The sequence below is a fragment of the Scatophagus argus genome, chromosome 20 (genome assembly GCF_020382885.2).
Source record: "Scatophagus argus isolate fScaArg1 chromosome 20, fScaArg1.pri, whole genome shotgun sequence".
Lineage (NCBI taxonomy): Eukaryota > Metazoa > Chordata > Actinopteri > Scatophagidae > Scatophagus > Scatophagus argus.
The window spans coordinates 9,825,133-9,845,375 of NC_058512.1; the positions used below are offsets into that span (position 1 = coordinate 9,825,133).

Below are 20,243 nucleotides of genomic sequence, written 5' to 3' on the forward strand. Positions count from 1 at the left end.
CTTTGAGTAAATTTGCCTGGTTAACTAATTATTAATGTGCTCGTGTCAAGCATCACTTGTTGTGGCTGGTAAAGGTGAGGTCAGTTTAATTTATGTACTTCTAAGTAGCTTAGTCCATGATAAGATTTAATTTTTTATATGAACTGTTGAATTTTAATTCTGTAAATCATATGAATCTGCCAGATAACTAGTATTTGCAGCTGTTGTATTGATATAGTATGGTAAAAAGTATATTTTTTACTATTCAAATGTAGTGAAGTAGGGGTATAAGTCGCAAAAAATGTAAATACTCCAGTACAGTAGGTCTACAAGTACTTCAAAATTGAGTAAATGTGTATAATTAGTTTCAATTTATCCAAGCAGTTAGGCTAATATTGAGTTTTATTTCGATGTAACCGCCGGCTATAATGATTGTGAGGTCATTTTGCTACTGGTTTATTAACTCCAGTTAAAATAATAGTCCTGTCACAGTGGGGAGGATAACCAGCGGTGATATATCAGAATTCAAACTAGGCTGGTGTGAACGGGATTCCCACTGCTTCTATACTACACGGGCTGAACGACAGGAGTTAAACGCGGTAGATGATTACATAGATAAGGGGGAGGGGAGGCTGCAGCTGCTCTCTGAACTACACTACCCACAATTCCGCACGCGCGTCAACAGCAACAGCTAGGATGTTGCGATATCGCTGGCAGCCGAAGATTGCTGTGGTTGCATGCAGAGATTAGGCTGCTGGGTTGAATCCTCCGTATATTGTTTTGGTATATGTCAAATTCTGTGGTTTGTCGTTTGCAGCTGCGGTTGCAACAGACGGATGCTTTAATTTCTTGTCAACTCTGCGCTTGTTTTTGTTGGTGGAAGGCTGCATCGCGCTAATGCGTTAGCTTACTGAAAATCACAGTTTTAACGTAAATGAAAGCAATTAAATAGCTAGACGGGCAGCTATGTGCCATCAAACGGTTTGCTTCCCTTGACTGAGGATGGAAAGATTTTTTCGGGCCACGCTATCACACAAGTTACACGTCGGATACATCGCACCCGGGGACATTATCTTCAGAGGATAACCTGGATAACCTTACACGAAATGTCATAGCGCGTAAGTAGCTAGCACTTAGCTAGCTTGGTAATGGCTGGTCGAGATGGAGAAGGACCTAATGTTATCATCATCAGCAGCCGACCATGAACAGCTGGATGGATAGCTAAAGAAACACTTTCTCCGGAGATGCTTTAGCCTCCTGGGTGGTGTAATTCACTTACATAACGGCTAGTCTCAACCGCTCTAGCTATTACCAACTGGCTTGCGTTGGCAAGCAAGTGGGAAATTTGCCACCAAAAATCTGGGTTGTCTCAACATCATCATAAGTGGCAAAGGCATCACTGCATGTTCTGAGGCTGCAAATAGACTTCCTATAAGGGGTCGGGTTTATTAGGTTTACAATCTGACGTGTCTGTCAGTGCAATAATTCAGTGCACAGGAAACAAGCTGTTCGTCTGTCTGTGATTGAAGCCGCAGATACTCCCCCTGTCCTTTCGACAACATGAGGAAGTTCTTTGATTCCCGTCGGGAGTTGGTGAGCTCCGGGCCTGGTTCTGGAGGAGGAGGTGGCAGCTCTGGATCTCATGCAGGCGGAAATTTCATTGGCAGAGCCTTTACTGTCGGGCGACACCAAGTCACTGTTGAGGAGATCATTGCTGAAGGTGAGGAGGGGTTGCGCAGGCCAGATGATGCCATTTGTTTTTGTGTTTCTTCCTTTCTTTTCCATGCATGTTGTTGACTCTGGAATATATTCATGTGTTTGTCCTGCATGCTCCGGCCAAATGCAAGAGTCATGTGACAGACCAGGGATGTAACCTTATGCCACCATCCCCAAAGGAATGATGGAGCTTTGCATCTGTGTATCTTGGATACGCAGATGCAAACGGGAGGCCCACTGCTTTCTCTCAGCTGCACTCAAACATACACAACAATTTGCTGTTTGCAGTTTTATGATTCAGAAGTGTGTTTCAAAGAAATGGAAACCTACCTGGTTAGTGTAGAGTGCAAGCTTTAGATTGCACACAATTCATGGATATCTTTACAGACACATGGATGAGCACTCTTTAAGACTTTCGGGCATCAGCATCAGATTATTGATACTGAAGGTTTTTAGTTACTACCAAAACAAAGTCATTTGATTCTTCATTTTCAACCTGGGAGCACAGTCTCGTGAGCCACAGTACCTGGTAGTTTTTGTTCTGACTGTGTAAATGCTAATGCAAGTACAATATAATAACTGAATGTGATGAGTGAGAACTATAAAGACAGTTTTACAACTGATCAGGATGTCTGCATTTACTGTACATCACTATTTGCATCTGAAATGGATGGAAACCCTCAGCCTGCACCCATATCTGTAGGTGGACTTATAGTGCAGGAGTGCTAAGCAATAACATTTCACGCATGGCAATCTGAGGATGCGGTATATGCTGCAATGTCTGCCTGAAATTGATGACTATGTCACAACTAAACTTGGCAAAGTGAATTTGTGGTCTGAGCTGTACCAGATGGTTAGGCCTCAATGTAGGCCTCGACGTAAACCCTGCAGCAATGGCATGACTAATACATAACACTATAAGGCTGCACCATTTGTTCCGGATCGTCCATATTGATGTAAGACTACAATACAGCAGTTGTTGAAGTAATTGGTTGTAAAAAAAAAAAAAATGAGCATGTCTGCTAAATGTCTAAAATCAAAATGCTCTATGACAACCTGAGAAAATGGGGTAGTGTTAGTTTCAGAAAAAGTCTTTTACATTTTTTATTATACCGATTGTAGTTAAATCTGTTAGTAATAAATCTGATTATGATCTTGTAATGTGCATATGGATTTTTGCCCAAGTGCTTGCTGTCAAGATCATCTCTCTGAGGACTTAAACTTTAATTTGGTCTCTGTTTATGTTCTGCAGGTGGTTTTGCAATCGTGTTCCTTGTGCGAACAAATCAAGGGGTGCGCTGTGCCCTGAAGAGGATGTATGTCAATAATGAGCATGATCTCCAGGTGTGCAAATGCGAGATTCAAATAATGGTGAGTGGCTGACTTTACATATTTCTCTTGCTTGTTCTCACTCTGAGCTCATGGGATTTTCTGATGGGTTTAAAAACACATGCGAAGGCATCTACAAACACTGTAATTGTGCCTGCAGATATCATAGAAATTCACAGATGCAAGTTCTCTGTTCTGTTCAGAATAACTAAGAACAAATGCTGAATGCGACGTACACACACACACACACACACACACACACACAGCCTGCAGCAGAGTCAACTGGATGGTTGTACTGTATTTATTCATCTGGTTCTTGGTGTGCTTTTGTTTTCATAGTATTGCCTTACAGGTCCTGCTCTCCTCCTGAGATCTCTTGTAGAATGAGAATGAGTTGGAGGTTCGTTTGTGTGAACATCAGTTTTTAAAGGTCCATCTAGTTATTAATGGGATTCCATTGTTCAGATTGGTTAAAAAAAATAAGTTTGAGTTGTTCTAATAAAGGGATCTTTATTAAATTTAGTTTGTTTGTATATCATTACATGAAGCTGAATGTCTCCCTGCTATAAATTTTGTGAACAAAAGGATCACATGCTGGTAAAAAGGAGGACTGTCCTGCTACCCACAGACCTCTTGATCTGAAATCAGAGCAGAACTGGGTTTTACTGGGACAGACATTAACCACAAAATGTATAAATATTCCTTCAGCAGTCTTAAGAATGTTTTATATATTTTTTTTTCATATTTGAGGCGTATTTTTTGTAGCTGGACTCTTCCATTCATACGCAGAATTTGTTCTTTTATGTCTGAAGGAGCATTCCGAAAAGAAGGAAGGAAGCAGCGTGTGGTCAAATTACAAAAAAATGGCTGATTGTATAAACATTCTAAAGTATAAAGGACATTGTGCATTCTAACTGTTTAGGGCCGACTTTTGAAACTAACACTAACAGACCCTAAAATTTGATTCAAAGATGTCTGCTGTCATTCTTTTTCATCATATGAGGTGTTTACCTTTACCTCACAATCTGTCTCATTCATTCTCTCTCTCTCTCTCTCTCTCACCCACTCATTGACAGACAATGCTTCACCTCAGCTGCAGTGCTTGACATTTTTCATTACCTAATAGGCTCCTGATTCAGGCTCACCGTTGTAGCTCCCTCTGCTGGCGACGGCCAAACACTGCATCACAAAACACTGACCAGATCGATAGAAAGGATTGTGGCATTGAAATTCATTGCGTTCAGAAATATTTCCTTGCTGTTCCATCATTTCTTACAAATGCTTTGCAAATCATGTAGTCACTTCTTGCCTGATTCATTCACCCATCCACCTCAGGGGTCACATGGTAATTGCACACTTACTTGTGTTAGTACTTGTGCTTTTTGTTACGAGCTTTTCGCATGCAGTGGTTTGTTAATGCTCTTTAATGTGTGTTTGTGTTCTTGCAGAAAGACCTTGTCGGTCACAAGAATATTGTTGGTTATCTGGACTCAAGCATTACGGCCATGGGATCGAGGGATGTATGGGAGGTTCTCATCCTTATGGACTACTGCAAGGGTGAGTGATGAGAGGGAAATTGGCTGTGATTGGTAGAATTTGAGTTTAGGTAGCTCTCACGCTTTCAAAATTAATCTGTTTTCCAGTGCGGTTGTGCTGTTGAATGATTAAAACAAACAAACAGTGATTACATGAGTCTGGACACTATCAGCGTTATAAAATAAAAATTAAGATTCAGTCATGTGCTGCTGTATAACATGATATTGTTTTGCAGGGGGGCAGGTGGTCAACTTGATGAATCAGAGGCTGCAGACTGGCTTCACCGAGACTGAGGTTCTGCAGATCTTCTGTGACACCTGTGATGCTGTTTCTCGCCTGCACCAGCGCAAGACGCCCATCATCCACAGAGACCTTAAGGTGACACATTTTGCCACTTGTGTGTGTCCTGCGTGATGCTCTGCTCTGTGTGTAGGATGGGACAGGCAGCTTATTCTGTGTTGGAAATACCTGCAGTAGATCACCACAATGTGTGGTGTTCTTTCAAGAATCATGATTGATATGTTTGTGTGAGTGGAAGCGGTGATTAATTATGGAAAACTCTAATGGGAGGTTAGAGGACGTTGCTGTCAAAATATTTCTTATGCTTCCGTTTCTGCTCTTTTTCCCCAGTTGACTGCAGTATTGTTGTTGCATTAATTTCGAGTTACTAACTTCAATTTTGTCCATATGGAAACATGACTTTTTAATGCAGTGCAGAGTTCTTCATTTGCATAAGAAAATGCTGAAAACATTTGTCAAAATGCAAGTCTGGCCTCGCCGTGTTCATTATTATCTCAAGTGCACATGTTGCAGGAGGAAAGAAACTGTTTGAAGTGACAGTCTGGATCTAATGCTACATCACCTGCAGAACACTTCAAGTTCAAATTGGGTCTTTTCATGTATAACCCGATGTTGTGCTGTCTGATCTCTTGCATATCTACAGGTGGAGAACATCCTCCTGCATGACAAGGGTCATTATGTGCTGTGTGACTTTGGCAGTGCCACTAACAAGTTCCAGAGCCCACAGACTGAAGGAGTGGCTGCCGTGGAGGAAGAGATCAAAAAGTTTGTGCCTCTTTTCGTTCATTAGCTTTTCCTTTATATATGGCTACACAGAAACGTGTCGGCAGTTCTTTATTCATGAATAACTGTGTTGTTTTTCACTAATTGAATTTTAATGTGACCATAAAGGATAAAGTCACTCATTTCATCCACAATTATGAGCTCATAATGCTGTGCAGACTGTTTTACTTCACTGTCACATTAATAACAGGTAATTTTCCTATTGATTTTGCCCAGTTCAGTTCTTACTGATTTCTTCCTGTTTTGTTTCAGGTACACCACATTATCATATCGCGCCCCTGAGATGGTGAACCTCTACAACAACAAGATCATCACCACAAAAGCGGATATCTGGGTGAGTGAAAAAGATGGTTTGATATAATGGCTTATGACTAATAAATTGAGTTTCCAAGACAAAAAAATATTGAACCCCCGGGTTTGTTAAGTAGCAGAAATGGCTTTAAGTGATTGTTAAAAAAGAATAGTTAAAGTTGTTGTGTTTGTAGAGCCTTGGTAACATGACCAAATACATTTACAATACGTTTCTAACCCTAAACAAGCTGATATCTTGAGGGGAAAAGGTATTTGTTGTGTGACTTATTGTGTATTATTGGTATTCTTGGTTAATCTTCTCTCCTCACCTCTCTTGTCTTTCTTTGGTGTGATGGGGTGTGCATGTGATTGTCTTCTCCAGGCACTGGGCTGTTTGCTGTACAAGTTGTGCTTCTTCACTCTGCCCTTTGGTGAAAGCCAGGTGGCCATCTGTGATGGCAGTTTCACCATTCCAGATAACTCCCGCTACTCTTATGATCTTCACTGCCTCATTCGTTAGTCCTTCCTAAACGTTAATCAATGTTTTCAACAAATTTAGTCTGTGCTTGTGGTCAAAGTATGAATATCTACGTTTTGTAACCCATTTTTTGAGTCTCACTCATTTGTCGTGGTGTGTTTTCAGGGTACATGCTGGAGCCAGACCCAGACAAAAGACCAGATATCTACCAGGTGTCCTACTTTGCTTTTAAACTAGCTCAGCGGACCTGCCCCGTTCAGAATGTGAAGGTCAGTCTCTCTCTCAGCACCTGAGTCAGCTAAACTATTTGGATTTGCTTGGCTTTCTCTCATCAGGAATTGATTTTTATGTCGTATTCAGTGGAATCTGCTGTTGGTTCTCTGACCAACCAGGTGTCAGGCTGTGGGAGGAAGGACTGCACTAATTTATCAGTTGCATACGGTTGAAAATGCTTGCACTTATACTAGTATTGATGATGTTTTTCATTTCTATTTTCTCATCTATCTATCTATCTATATATCTATCTATCTATCTACAAGAATCACAAGGTTCTGGCTCAATGCCACTGTCATCTTCACTGCTGTTTGTTGAAGTTCAGTGATTTTTGCTCTTTTTTTTTCCATAATCCAGAATTCTCCAATTCCTTCTAAACTTCCTGAGCCAATCAAAGCAAGTGAGGCTGCTGCAGCAAAGAAGAGCCAGACTAAGCCCAGGCAAGCATGACCTGCTACAGTGCATTACTGTTAAAGCTATAGTATCATTTCATTTTGTAGAAGTAATTAGGTCTAGATAGTATTCTCATACTCTGAAATAATTATTTTAATTTTGTTATGATTAACAAGAAGGCCAACGTGCTCCCTTTGTTGCCAGACTGACAGATCCAATTCCCACCACTGAAACCTCCATCACCCCTCGCCAGAGGCCCAAAGCAGCCCATACCCAGCCCACAGCTGGCATCCTACCCATCCAGCCTGCTGCTCTCACCCCTCGCAAGCGAGCTAATCTCCCTTGTGGTGCTGCTCAGCCTGTGGGTATGTACAGCACTCCGTCCTTATTGTCCTGTTCCCCGCAATGAAAAGAAACTGAGCTTTTGAATAAAGATGTGCATAAAGATGGAAATCCCTCTAATCCTTTGAGTACACGTGCACATGTAGGCTGCAGTTCTCAACAGGAACGGATCAAGTATGCAGGTTAAGACTCATGCAAATTAAAGCAAGCTATTATTTAAGTTATTATGTAATGGTTATCTCCACACTCTCATTTTTTTTGGCATCTGTTAGGAATCATTTTGTTGTCTTTTATGTCTACAGCATTTAATAGATTATGTAATCCTCTTTTGTAGATAATGATTAAGATGAACATTATCTTAAATGCTCTGATGGACTTATTTTCATTATTGTACATCAGTATGAATATTAACATTAAAAATGATTCCATGCTAATAAGTAATGTGTAGTCTGTGTTCTTTTTAACATCCTGCAGGAATCAGCTTAGACCTCTCTCAGCCAGCTGCAGCTCTGCAGTCACAGAAGGCACAGTCACAAAACAATTCAAGTCAGGCTGCGGCTCCACAGAAGCAGGTATTCTGACAACATGCACTGAAACCGTTTATACCAGTGTTGCATACATCTCAAACAACATTAACAGTTTCTTTTGGAATCTGGAGCATGAAGTTACTTAAGATCCATATGCATTCTTTGTGTCATAGCCAGTGCAGCCAGCTGCAGCTGCAGGAGCAGAGACTGCAACAGCAGCAGCAGCAGTCGTGTCACCAGTGACCAAGGCTGACGTCGTACCACAAGGGCAGCCGATAGTCCAGCAACAAATCACACCTCCCTCTGTGGTCGGCGCCACCTCCCAGCAAGCAGCCCAGACTCCGTCGAGCCCAGCTCCCCCTCAGCGCCCAGCTCGGCGCAAGCAGACAGGCCAGGCTCAGCAACCGGCGGCTCAGCCTTCACCCAGCATACCGACAGCCAGTCAGCCACCTGGACCTCTTCAGCAGCAAATAACTCAGCCATCGGCTGCCCAGGCTCAGCCCGCCTCCACTGAGATCAGCCAAAAAGCATCTGAGACAGTAAGTGGCCGTCTGCTTACCATCCAGTTTCAAACAGCATTTGAACCTCATTATCACTGCAGAGCTGTCAGACTTAGAAAGTAGGTTCACCTGGTGTTATCATCATCCATCTCTCCTTCAATTGTTTCCATTTCTTCATGAATGACACTGAGAAAAAAAGAAAAAATATTTACTCTCCTGTTTGTTATGTTTTTCAGTCATTTTGCTCCTTTTCAGAGATTCATTTTGCCACCGAAAACTATGACTATAAGTGAAATGCAGACTTAACACCATGACTTTTCTGCACATGACCTGTCCTGTCTAACATTTAAACACATTCGACTGTGAGACGTTCTGTGGCTCGTGAGATCTTCCATGAGATATTTCTCGATCTTCTGTGCTGTCTTATTTTCACTCATCACCCCCTTTGATCAGACCCCACCTGCCTCTCCAAAGACAACCGAAGAACGAGGCGACCAACGCACACCGAGTGACGCCACAGCGGGTGCCGTTGCTGGAGGCCCAGCGGGTGACTCCTCACAGCAGCCACAAGGAGCTAATGGAGACGCTGCCCTCAACCAGTAAGTGCCACATCTGCTGGAGTAAACCTACTGAACAAAAATTTAAGTCTCCTATCTGTTTTATTTATGATGTTTTGTGCATTTTTTTTAAAACTATAGGCCGCTTACATCTCAACCTGGCACTGCCCAGCCTGTTCAGCTCGCTGCTGGTGATGGAGGACAGGACCAAAGCAAAGCGTCTGGCGGTGGCACCAACACACCCACGCAGCCAGCATGGAACCCATTTGATGATGACAACTTTTCCAACCTTACCGCAGAGGAATTCAAAACTGAGGATAAGAAGCCTTCTGGTAAAGTTTGTGTCCACTAGCAGTGGTTTCTGATAGGTGATAAACTGTTTTTAACTGGCAAGTCCTTTTTTTTTCCAGAGCCACCTTCAGAACAGGAGCCAGCGTCCACTGAGGAGTTAATACCAGGCCTGCAGGCCGCAACTGTGGATAACACACCTCAAGAAACTGGTATGTATCACTTTCCCATTAAAAATCAGTGTTTTTTTTCTTTTTTTTTATCTGTTGAATGGACCTGGACCCATAAAACTCCATAGACACTTTAGTGACATTGGCTGATTCTTGCCTTTTAAGATTTTGTCATTAAAAGCTGATTGTGAATGTCAGGTGTATTGAAACACAGACAGCTAAGCTTCCCATATAAAGTCATGGCTCTGGTGTCTATGGATATCATCATTTAACTCATACAATAAGTGAGTTAAAGCTTGAAACCATTCATGAAAGCAGTTAACAAGGGGCTGGAAACAAATGTGGAAAAATATGTCAGATATTTAAACCAACACACAGTAGTAGTAGCAGTAGTAATGCTCTGCTGTGATTACCTGTGTAGTTGACCTGTGTGTGATCAACTTGTGCATCACATCACATCCGTGTATGGCATGCAGGCCATCTTGACCAACATGAAAGAGGATGTAGTGAGCATCCATTTTGTTTTGGGGTCAGCTTCACACTGAATATTAAGGAAAGAACATCAGCTTTCTTTCAGCCTTTAAAGGCATTTGATAACTGATCGTTACAAATATCGAGTCCATACAAATTTCCATATTTCATATATTTTAGGGGGACATGACCCATCCAACACCCACAGCGACTGTTTGCTTGGTTCATGTGGTCAGCAAATGTCAGCAATGATCATCATAACTTAACATGCCAGTTCATGGACAGCAAACGAGGCAGATTGATTCAGTTCTGTGGCAAGGTAGCTCAGACTGAGATTTACGGGGAAAATATCTTGATAACTTGTTCCCGATGTTACTGTACTGCTTCCAAATAATGTATTGCGCTGTATGAGTCTGTAATGTGATGTCAAACCAAGAGATAAACATCTTAATGCACCTGATCCATTGATCTGCTAGCTTTAAGAGGCTTTTGAAATCAAGAGCTGCCTCTGTGCATCACATAAGCAAAAATAGGGTTTAGTCTGAGGGAAAATGAGGATGTTTAATGATGGTAATCGTTTCCTTTGATAATAAGAAAAAGCAAAGGGTAGAGTCTCACATGGTCTAAAAACATGCAAGAAAGAGCTCCTAAAATGTCCTCACTCTGGCTGATTTAATTCTGTTTTTGCAAAACTGGATTTTAATGCCAGGTACTGCTCTTTGGAATTGACGTAAACAAGCATTTGTACTGAGATAACTAAATAAAAAGGGCTTATTGTCATAGTGCATTTTTAGACTTATTTTTCAGGCTTTTTAATGGATTATAAATCTGCTATAAAACACCGCTTCTGTTTCCTAGTTGAAAGACCATCAGCCATTCCCGATGTAGATTCAGGAGCCTCACTGTTGGTTGTCCCTGATCCTTTCGGTACTCTTGAACTGTCAGATGCTCCAGGTAAATATATTTTTCTGTACACACAGGGTCTTTTTTGTCGTTGTAGTTGCTTTCTGCAGATGATGTTGTCATTGCACTTTGCTCGAGTATGTCTCTTGCATCGTATCTAAATCTTCACCGGCCTTCAGAGAAGCTGATTGAAGGACTCAAATCTCCGGACACGTCTTCGCTCATGCTTCCCGACCTCTTGTCATTGTCTGATCCCTTCGGTGGCTCTGTGGAAGAGTCTGCAAAAGGTGTGCTTTTTAAAACTTATGCTATTTATTTCTTATTTGCTTGATGTAAAAACCAAAGCCCTGAAAGCTTTTCATGTTGTGGTGTGCAGCTTAATGTTTGACTGCAGTGTAAACACTTCCTACCTGCAAACAGTTACTTAAGATATCACAAATTGTGCCTGTTGAAATCCTCTGCTGTTGTTTTTGTTTTTGGATTTATCTTAGAATCACTGTAGATCTTAGAGTCATGTGTCCTTGTTCGTCTTTGTACTTGAACACTATCTAAACTTTACCCTTTTGTCTGTCTGCCTTTGGCTCCTCCCGACCCGTCCCAGAGCCTCTCACTGCAGACGACTCTCTTCTGGGCTGCTCTCTGCTCTCCGGTCCGTCTGCCCCTCCAGCTGCAGGCAGTGCCACCTCCTCCGTCTCTTCAGCTCCCACCTCGGCTGCCTCTGCTCTGGATGATTTCAGTCTGCTGTCTGGAGACTCCGTGCAGCCTATAGCAGGTAACCTTTTTTGATCAGTGACAGAATTATTATATGATGTAATAGAGGCACACTATTTAAACCAGATTTTGCCACCAAAAGCTTGATCGATTATTTCTCCTGTTTACGCTTTGATTAAATGAAGTCTTTCACTGATCCTTAAGGTCATCACAGTGTCATATCCACTGGGTGGCAGCAGAAACACTTGCATAATCTCTTTAACAAATTAATTTAATCTTCTTGACAGACTGTGATGTGTTTATCCACATTACTTCCTAAAGTTTCGATGTTAAAGTGAATTTTTAGAAAAGAAAAATAAAATTCTATACTTTTACTTTTCATTGTGATAGTTTTCTTGTGTACAATGTATTGATGGTCCTGCTTAATGTGTTATCTACTTTAAATGAATAAAGTTGAGTCAGGTTTTAAAAACTAAAGTTTTAAAGTCTAAATGGAGAGCTCCACAGCTGAGGTTTAGTTGTTGTCTCTTGGCTGGTGAGTGAAGGCATTTGACTGGTGCTGATGGTGCCAACTCTGAATCACAACCTGACTAGCAGCTGCATGATCCTAATTACTACTCATCTCCTCTCATATTACCATATCTATCAGGCTTCGTACCTGTGGAGAGCTTCCAGTGTTTTTTTCCAGCAGTAACTGCTGATTTAATAAAACATTTCATAATGTTCAAGAACATATTGAGGAAGTACCATTTCTTTCTTTTGTGTCTTTTCACCCCAGCACCTAAAACTTTTTTTCTGGCACTATTCGTTTGACATACTTTTCTTGTCATGCTTAATATCAACCCCTGCAGACTCGTCCCTCCTAATCTCAGATTTTGAGCCCCAGCAAGCTAGCGCAGAGGCCGGCACAGAGGACGAGTTCGATCCCATTCCCGTCACGGGCCGAAAGAACTCCCAAGGTGAGTCTTTACCTTCTCCACAAAGGAGCACAGGTGGGTCACGTTGGTCCTCAGGGATTGGCTATTTATTGGGTTCCCTTCAGTGTGCATGCTGATTTGCGAAATAATTAATGAAATAGTTGAATAGTTTTACATCCCCAGAGATGAGAATGTTTTAAAACCAGTTGAAATAAATGGGTAAATTCTGCCCTTTCTTTCTCTCTCTCTTCTCTCTCTCTCTCTCTCTCTCTCTCTCTCTCTCCCTCTCCTTCACTGCTGTGTTTGCTTGTTCTGACTCCCGCTCTTCTGCCTCCCTCCCCCTCCCCCGCTCCCTCCCTCCTGTTTGCCTGTATTCGTCTCGTCCTCCCCTTGTCTCTCTGGCCAGTTTCAGGAGGCCACTCGCGTAGTAACAGTGGCGGCTCTGAATCCAGCCTGCCCAGCTTGGCGCGCTCCCTGCTGCTGGTGGACCAGCTCATCGACTTGTAGGCGCCCCACATCCCCCCCTCCCTCCGTCCCCAGTAGAAGCTGTAACACTGGATTATAGACTGGCATAGCATAACAGCAATCAACACTGTTGTCATAGCTAGCTTCCTGCTCCTCCCCGGCTGTCATCTCCGTTCTAATTCCTACAGTAGAATCAGCCTTCGCCTTTCTGTGCTTCTTCATTCCATCCCTCTCTGCCATATATACTGCATTATCTGGCTTCTCCTCACCTCTCATCTCTCCCCCTCTCACTCACATTTTCTCTTTGTTGTAGTCTTCACATGTCACGTTGTCATTCATTGGTTAACGAGTGGCCAGTACACTAACATTATCCTTTCTAAAGACAAACCATTACCACCTTTCTGTCAGTCAGGATATAATATTGCTATCCCGTTTGTTTGAACAATATTGCATTATGTCTAATAGCAAACAATAGAAGATCATTGTTGTAATGTACAATAAGCATAGTTGTAAGTGGTTGTAGTTCTTATGGTGCACAAGTGAATTTGTCGTCGTTTGCCTTTTTAAATTCTCCTCCCCAGATTTATTTGCACATTTTAAAGTAAAACCATGGAAAAGTTCAATGAGCATTTTGTTCAATTGAGGTCAGTTTATTTCTTCTATAAAAGGGAAACATAGTCATGTAGCCTGATTTGCACAGTAGCATTAATGTTACATTTATGAGCGCTGTTGTCAATAACAATTTAAAGCTGCTAAAGATCAGACTGAAAAATTACATCAAACGATTTGGAACAGAACAGCCAGAACCACTCGTGTTACAAACACCACTCTTATGTTATTGTGACGAAGAGAAGAGCAGGACACTAAAGGTTTTCTCTCGATTAGATTAAAGTGAAGTGCCATACAATAATAAGTGAAGCAAACTGCTGACCGCTGAAGCTGGATCACATAAACTCAAAATACAGCTACAAAACAAATGACCATTCGAGGTCTACCTCGAAACAAGGACCTATTATTTTTTTAGCTTATTTTATTGATTTTATCCTTGAGTAAAGCAATAGGTTGTTTTGGAATTAAATGACAAATCGGGGTCATTTAACAGTGTTTATAGCAGTGTGCCATATCAATAGAAAATGCATGGAAACATGAAAATAATTTGAATTATCAACAATAATAGGAAATGGTAGAAATACAATAGATATTATATACATACAAAGATATTGGAGAGAGAGAGGGAGACCATTCATGACTTTTCAGGTCAGTTTTGGCCCAGAAATGGTCTAATATGGCTTTTTAAAAAATTATTTTCATTTAATCTCACTTTTTAATTTACTATCAACACAAACATCCATTCCACATTGTGCAGTCCTCCCTACATTCCTGTCATTTGTTTACTCCTTACTTATGTAAATAGATATCTGCAACCCCTGTGGGCTCTTATCCGGACCATAGAGTTGTTTATTCTTCCCATGTATATATTAAGTCATCGTCATAAAGCTTTACTTGTGGAAAACATATTGCTTTACGTGTGAAATATCATCATATATATAACTATATACTGTGTGTGTATATATAGATATATATATGAATGAAAAATGACATTGGTTTCCTGTTAATAAATGTTAATATGAATAGAGTGTTAGAGAATGAATGTAAGAAATAAATATTAGTCTATATTAAAAAAAAAATATCTATGATTCTTAACACCATAATCACTGAATAATATTGAAGAATACTCTATATAAATATTTCATTCCTCTTTGTGGAATTATGTGTTGAGAAAGTTTTTTTTTTCTTGAATATATCTATTCAGTTATTGTCAGTACATTCAAATGTATAGATAATAATCCTGGTCTTGGTTCAACCTGGAGTTTAGGCTGAATTCCATGTCTTATTCCACCTCCTCTTCCTCCGTGAAAAGAACGCGAGCCCGTGTTTTTGTTTGTTTACGTGGACTGACGAAGGATTTTTATTCGAAACAGTTGACAGTTTTCTGGAAAAGCTTAACCCTCCTGAATCTGTTTCATTTCATAGCTAAAATTTTTTCTGAATTTGTGCTTCGTAAAGCTTTGTTTTGCTTTACCGGTTTTAGTGATCACAGAATTCATATCAAAAAGCATGGCAGTGTTGTTGAATGTTATGTTCATGTGTGTTGGTATACAGTGTTATGATAAGTATGTGTATGCGTGTGTGTGTGTGTGTGCGTGCGTGTTGAGTCAGAATTGTTGGACGTGTGTTTCCAGTAGCCTAACTGTGTTGCTGTTTGCTGCAAATATGGCGACAGTTTACGTTGTCATTAAAATCTCTTCTGAAAGCACAGCCCCTCCTCCACCTCCTGTCCCCTGTCCTAAACTCTCTCAGGAAGTCAGAGCATCGTCACTCTCCCTGAGAGTTGGATACGTATTGGCTTACTGCTGCCCGCTCTGACTGTCTGCCGGAAGTCTGCGCTCCATATTACAGTTGAGAGTTGAGAGAGAATTTGTCTGATAATGTGTGTGCGGTAATGTGCGAGGGGCTCTGTGAAGTGTGAAAAGGTCAAATTACGTGAAGCTGCTGTAGTCGTGCTTTGGTTATCAGACAGCATTAAGTCAGCTGCCCAGGGTTTGAAAAAATCAGCTCCGATCAGCAATATAAATGTTTTTGTAGGATCAAACAAACCATGCGTGATCTCAGTGGGAAGACTACCTCCATTTCTTTTAGTTCATTTTGTCATACTATAAAATTAGTTCAAATAATTGTGCTGTGTGTTCTTTGGTGAGATCTACTTCTGGAAAGAGTAATGAGTTTTTAAAAAAAATCAGGATTTTTAAAAAATTTAATCTAAACAAGATTTTTTTTTTTTTTTTTTTTTTTTTTTTTAAAAAAGATAAACAAATCAATCATCCTGTAGTTTAATGCTGACAAAGTGCACGTGTTAATGGGTTTCCATTTGCTAGATAGATGTGCTCAAATTCAGAATCTGAGTGCCAAAAGCCTGGTGCTCAGTTACCAAACTGTTCACGTGCTAATGGGTTCAAACATCTTTGTTTCTGCTGTGTTTCAGCTGTATTCATTAAGCCTCAAAGCTGAGAGCATTTTTAATAAAGTTCCTAATTAAGATTTAAATTACATCATTTTATCTTTAGAATAAATTAAAACTTACAGGCTGGTTTCAACGCAGATGGATTCACTGAAAGTATTGCACATACAACTGAGGGCTTTTGATCATTATTATTATTATTATTATTATTATTATTATTTATTAATCATCCTGTTTATGATTCTTCCACAGAACAATTCACTCATTTGCAGTTACTGTTTGAACCTATGCAACTCCTGAGCTTCTTCTCCCTGTAGCTGCCAGTGTGCTGTTTGTAATCAGTGAAAGCCAAGCAGGTAGTGAGATTAGTCCTCGATGTGAAACAGATGCCCCTCATTTTCTCTGTTGTTTTGCCAAAAAATGAAAGCTGTCGATTATCTGATACTATTGAGTGTTTTTTGAGATGCCTCTTGTCTTTATGGCCCAATCCTGCGTCAGAGCTGTGGTATCGTGTGCTCCTTCTATTTTTGTGAGATAATTAAAGAATTATAAAGGGATGGCAAATAAAATACAAATGTGAATGTCAACGTGTTGAGTATTGATTGTAATGTTTTCGTATGTTATTCTTTTTCAGAATATTTGTTAATACAGGTCACCAAATGAAATTTACGCACAATATTTTGTCTATGAAAGGAAAATGTGAGCATTTATAAGTGCGTTCCACATTTTGCTTTGCTGTAGCCTGTTTATGGGTCTTGGGGAGTACTACTGTATATGTTGTACTAATGAAGAAGAGGTGTGATCGATTCTGATAAGGTCGGGCAAATAAAAAAAAATGTTGGTGTGGAGCTAGAAAGTGAGCTTACCAGACCTCTGTAGCCCACTTTTCATTTCTGCTTGAGGTTAGCAGCTTGAGACTACATTAGCTGCTGTTTGTATAACACACCTGAATATCCGACCTAAGTTTTGATTGTCGAGTTTCATTGTCATTAATGTGGGTGCCATGGTTTTACACAGAGGAAGATACAGCAGAAATCTCTGTTTCTGCTGTATCTTCTCCTGTTTTTCATCTTTTTTTTTTATAGGACTGCAGCACTAAATCGACATAGTAGCCTTCTCTTGCAGTTGCTTGTCAGCAGACTTGCTCTTGTACTTGGGTGGAAGAGTAAGGACTTAAATGATCTGAGAAATCATTCGTAGCCTGTTATACCACGGCAGTTGTCCAATGCACTAATTTAATTCTTATTCTGCTCAAAAAGCAGGTTAATTCTTCTCAGGTAAGACCAAACATCAACTTCATGCCACATTAAATTGTCGATCCATTTTTGTTTTTTATGCTTATGTGACTGAGGCTCCATCATTTTTGAGTTGCCTAAAATGAGTCAAGAGTCAGGATAACACCTGCTGTCAAATGGGTTAGGATCATTTCTAGAACTCTAACTAAACTCAGACGGTCTTTATCAAAGAAGCTTGTCACGTGTTACATACACACATTGTTGTAGGATTTTAGGATTTTTTTTTTTTTAATTACAAAATAATCTAAAAAATCTTATATAGGTAGGACTGTTTTTTTACCCCCTTTTTTCATTTATAGTTTGAGTTGATCTGCTCAAGTAAGGTTGTCCAGGTAAAGAGCAGGATAACTATTTTGTCCACTAAAGTGGGAAATTGGTTTGAATATAGATCAGATGTGATAACAAAACCTCCATTAAGTCTAAAACCAAACTACATGTGTAAATAGTACAATTAAACATTTCTTAACATTTCCGTCTGTGGTTGTTAAGATCATGTATAGCAATAGATTGTATTTGATGGCGTATGTAAGAGATTCACATGTCAGCAAAGCTTTTAAAGCCCATGTCTCCATGTCTGACCTTGCTCCCTTCTGTTGCACATACAGATCTGCAGAGGGAGCTCAACAGTAATGCACTGCGAGCCGCCACCACTGCGGCTTCTGTGCAGTTCACTGAGGAGAATCAAAGGCAGAGAATCCGACAGATGACTGCTTCATGTCTCTATAATAAAGTCAAGTTCCCATCAGATCAGAGGAGCATACAACACAATGCAACACCAGCTGCTTCCACGGGCCTGCATTTTACACCCATCAACCAAGTATCCCAGTTCAGGAACCCAAACAGCCCCATCACCCCTGATGTCTTCCAGCTGGCCCCTTTTAAAACGCTGGGAAAAGAAAGCAAGATGACCTTCAGCAGCCCCTCATTTTCTGCGTCTCATAAACCTGCTGAGGCATCAGATGTTTTCCTCCAAGCGCCGTTTGGAAAGAGGCAGGAAACCGCCAAAGCTGTTGCTCATAACACTCACATAAAGTCTGGCGCACAGCAGATTCAGCCCCTCAAACAGTGTCACCTGGTCCCGGTGTCATCTCGTCCTGCTCCTCCGTCACCTGGTGTTCGGGCCCCTGTGCACATAGAGACGGCTCTGCTCCAGCAGCCGGTGGCCGTGCACCGGGTTGTCTCCAGAATCGGCCAGCAGGCCGCCGTTGGTTCGGTCGCTGTGGGGCCTCTGCATGCCTGGACCATCGGGGGAAGAGCCCTTGAAGACCCATTTAATGCAGCACCTTTTCAGCCAAGGTGCTCTCAGGGGAAGCCTTGATAAAATAAGCCAAGTCAGAGCTTTTTTCTATAACAGAAGAAGTACAATTCAGTTGCAGTATTACTTCCAATTTCTCATGTAGTTATACTCTCATTATTAGTATTAACTAAATTATCCTCTTACCAGTTATGTACTTGTTTAAACTTAAAGTTCTACCTCAGTCTGTGAGTGCATTATTTACATGAGTGCATCATTTCAGCACTTTACAAACAGTCTGAACTTGAACTTAGAAGTTCTTAAGTTAAACTTGAAGGATCGGAATTAAAGGAATTAAAATACTATAAAGGGTTTTTGTTAAATCTGATTTTTCTTTCTCTGACTGTAAATAGCCAGTTTTATTCAATTAGTGTGTTTCTTGGCTATCATAATTGAAAATATGGGTTTGTTTGACGCTGACCTTTACAAACATTACTGTTGTAGACAAATATTTAACAGCATCAGAAAATATTGAAATCTAAAGATTTTCATTTTTCCTCTTTGTGTTAAAAACATGTTAATATGCTTGGCAGTGATCGCAGATTCCTATTCTGTTTTATATCTTTCTAGCTGTTTTACCTTTTGTTTACATTCAAATTATGCATTATGCCTTTAATATCAGCAGTATTCAGCATTAATGCTGGAAAAAATACCAAACATCTTGCAGCAAGCCAAAGAAGTCATTGGAAGTTAAATGTTATAGTATGCAGCATGTTTTACACAGTTGGAAGACAAAAAAAATGTTCATGCAGTTATTAAGTCCATATTAACGGATTAAAAGCACTGTGTACGTTTTACAGATATTTTCCAACAGGCAGGTTATATAAAATCCCAGGTGGCGTGTCACTAGGGAGTATTATAGTGGAACCAGTAAAATGTTGAGATTTCAAGGGATTTCAGTGATTTCAAGCTCAATTTACATTCCTTACTGCTTAATAATTGCTTGCAGGTTGCTGCTGTCATTTTCTCTCAAAGTGCACCAGTGTTAAAATGGACCTTTATATTTCTTTTTTATGTAGTTCTCCTGAAAGGATTTTTTTTAACCTGTTAATGTTGTTTGTCTTTGGTCTTTTGGTATTTTAATGACACATATCATGGATGTGGAAAAACCAACATCATCTCCACCCACCCTAATTTTTAGTAAGTTTAGTCTGAAATCGATAAGATTTCAAATTGTGCTTCTAATTTTGCTTTATACTTCGGATAACAAGGTTTTTGTAAACTCTTGCTGCCTTTGCGAACAGTATTTGTATATTTCTATATTATCTGACTAGTAATACTGAACATAAGAAAAGTTGTCAGTGAAAATTAAACTTTAAACTGTATTTTATTAAAGGTTTGTAACCATAGTGGCATCCTGCTTGTTTTCTGATCACACATTATCTTTTTTTGTCACATTCTTTGAGTTGTCTAATGAAGGCAGATATTGTGTGGTAGAAGAGTTGACACACTTAATCAACTTTCATGGCTGCACCTGAGATGGGACATAAAGGCAAATACCCGTTTTTTAACCACTTATTTGTACAGAAGACAACAAGGCCATCAAGAGGCTTTGATGTTGTTGCTCTCAGGGGCTGTCGCAATCTTGTCCTTATAAAATGCTACTCAGAAATCTGGAGACGAGGAGTCTAAAGGTATTATCTTTCCAAGAAAGTTCTTGATTTTATCCTCATTCTTCTTTATTCATAGCAGATGAAACAAATTGC

The 20,243-nt window shown here is 40.3% G+C and overlaps 1 protein-coding gene across 3 annotated transcripts; it reads left to right on the top strand.

Moving 5' to 3' along the window:
- The first annotated feature begins 629 nt into the window (after positions 1 to 629).
- On the top strand, positions 630 to 19,886 carry LOC124051660 (AP2-associated protein kinase 1-like). 3 transcript variants are annotated; one of them, XM_046375239.1, is made up of 21 exons: positions 630 to 1,097; positions 1,509 to 1,699; positions 2,948 to 3,066; positions 4,473 to 4,581; positions 4,796 to 4,938; positions 5,504 to 5,625; positions 5,896 to 5,977; positions 6,317 to 6,449; positions 6,578 to 6,681; positions 7,043 to 7,125; positions 7,283 to 7,443; positions 7,895 to 7,992; positions 8,121 to 8,486; positions 8,901 to 9,046; positions 9,146 to 9,336; positions 9,415 to 9,504; positions 10,792 to 10,887; positions 11,016 to 11,123; positions 11,438 to 11,608; positions 12,399 to 12,506; positions 17,849 to 19,886. In XM_046375239.1, the coding sequence occupies exons 2-21, from the start codon at positions 1,540 to 1,542 to the stop codon at positions 18,559 to 18,561; spliced, it is 3,303 nt and encodes a 1,100-aa protein (XP_046231195.1). In that variant the 5' UTR covers positions 630 to 1,097; positions 1,509 to 1,539; the 3' UTR covers positions 18,562 to 19,886. The 3 variants fall into 3 exon arrangements, with proteins under 3 accessions (XP_046231195.1, XP_046231197.1, XP_046231196.1); XM_046375240.1 differs by having other exon boundaries at positions 633 to 762; XM_046375241.1 differs by lacking the exon at positions 17,849 to 19,886 and adding an exon at positions 12,871 to 15,245 and having other exon boundaries at positions 630 to 1,699.
- The last annotated feature ends 357 nt before the right edge of the window (positions 19,887 to 20,243 follow it).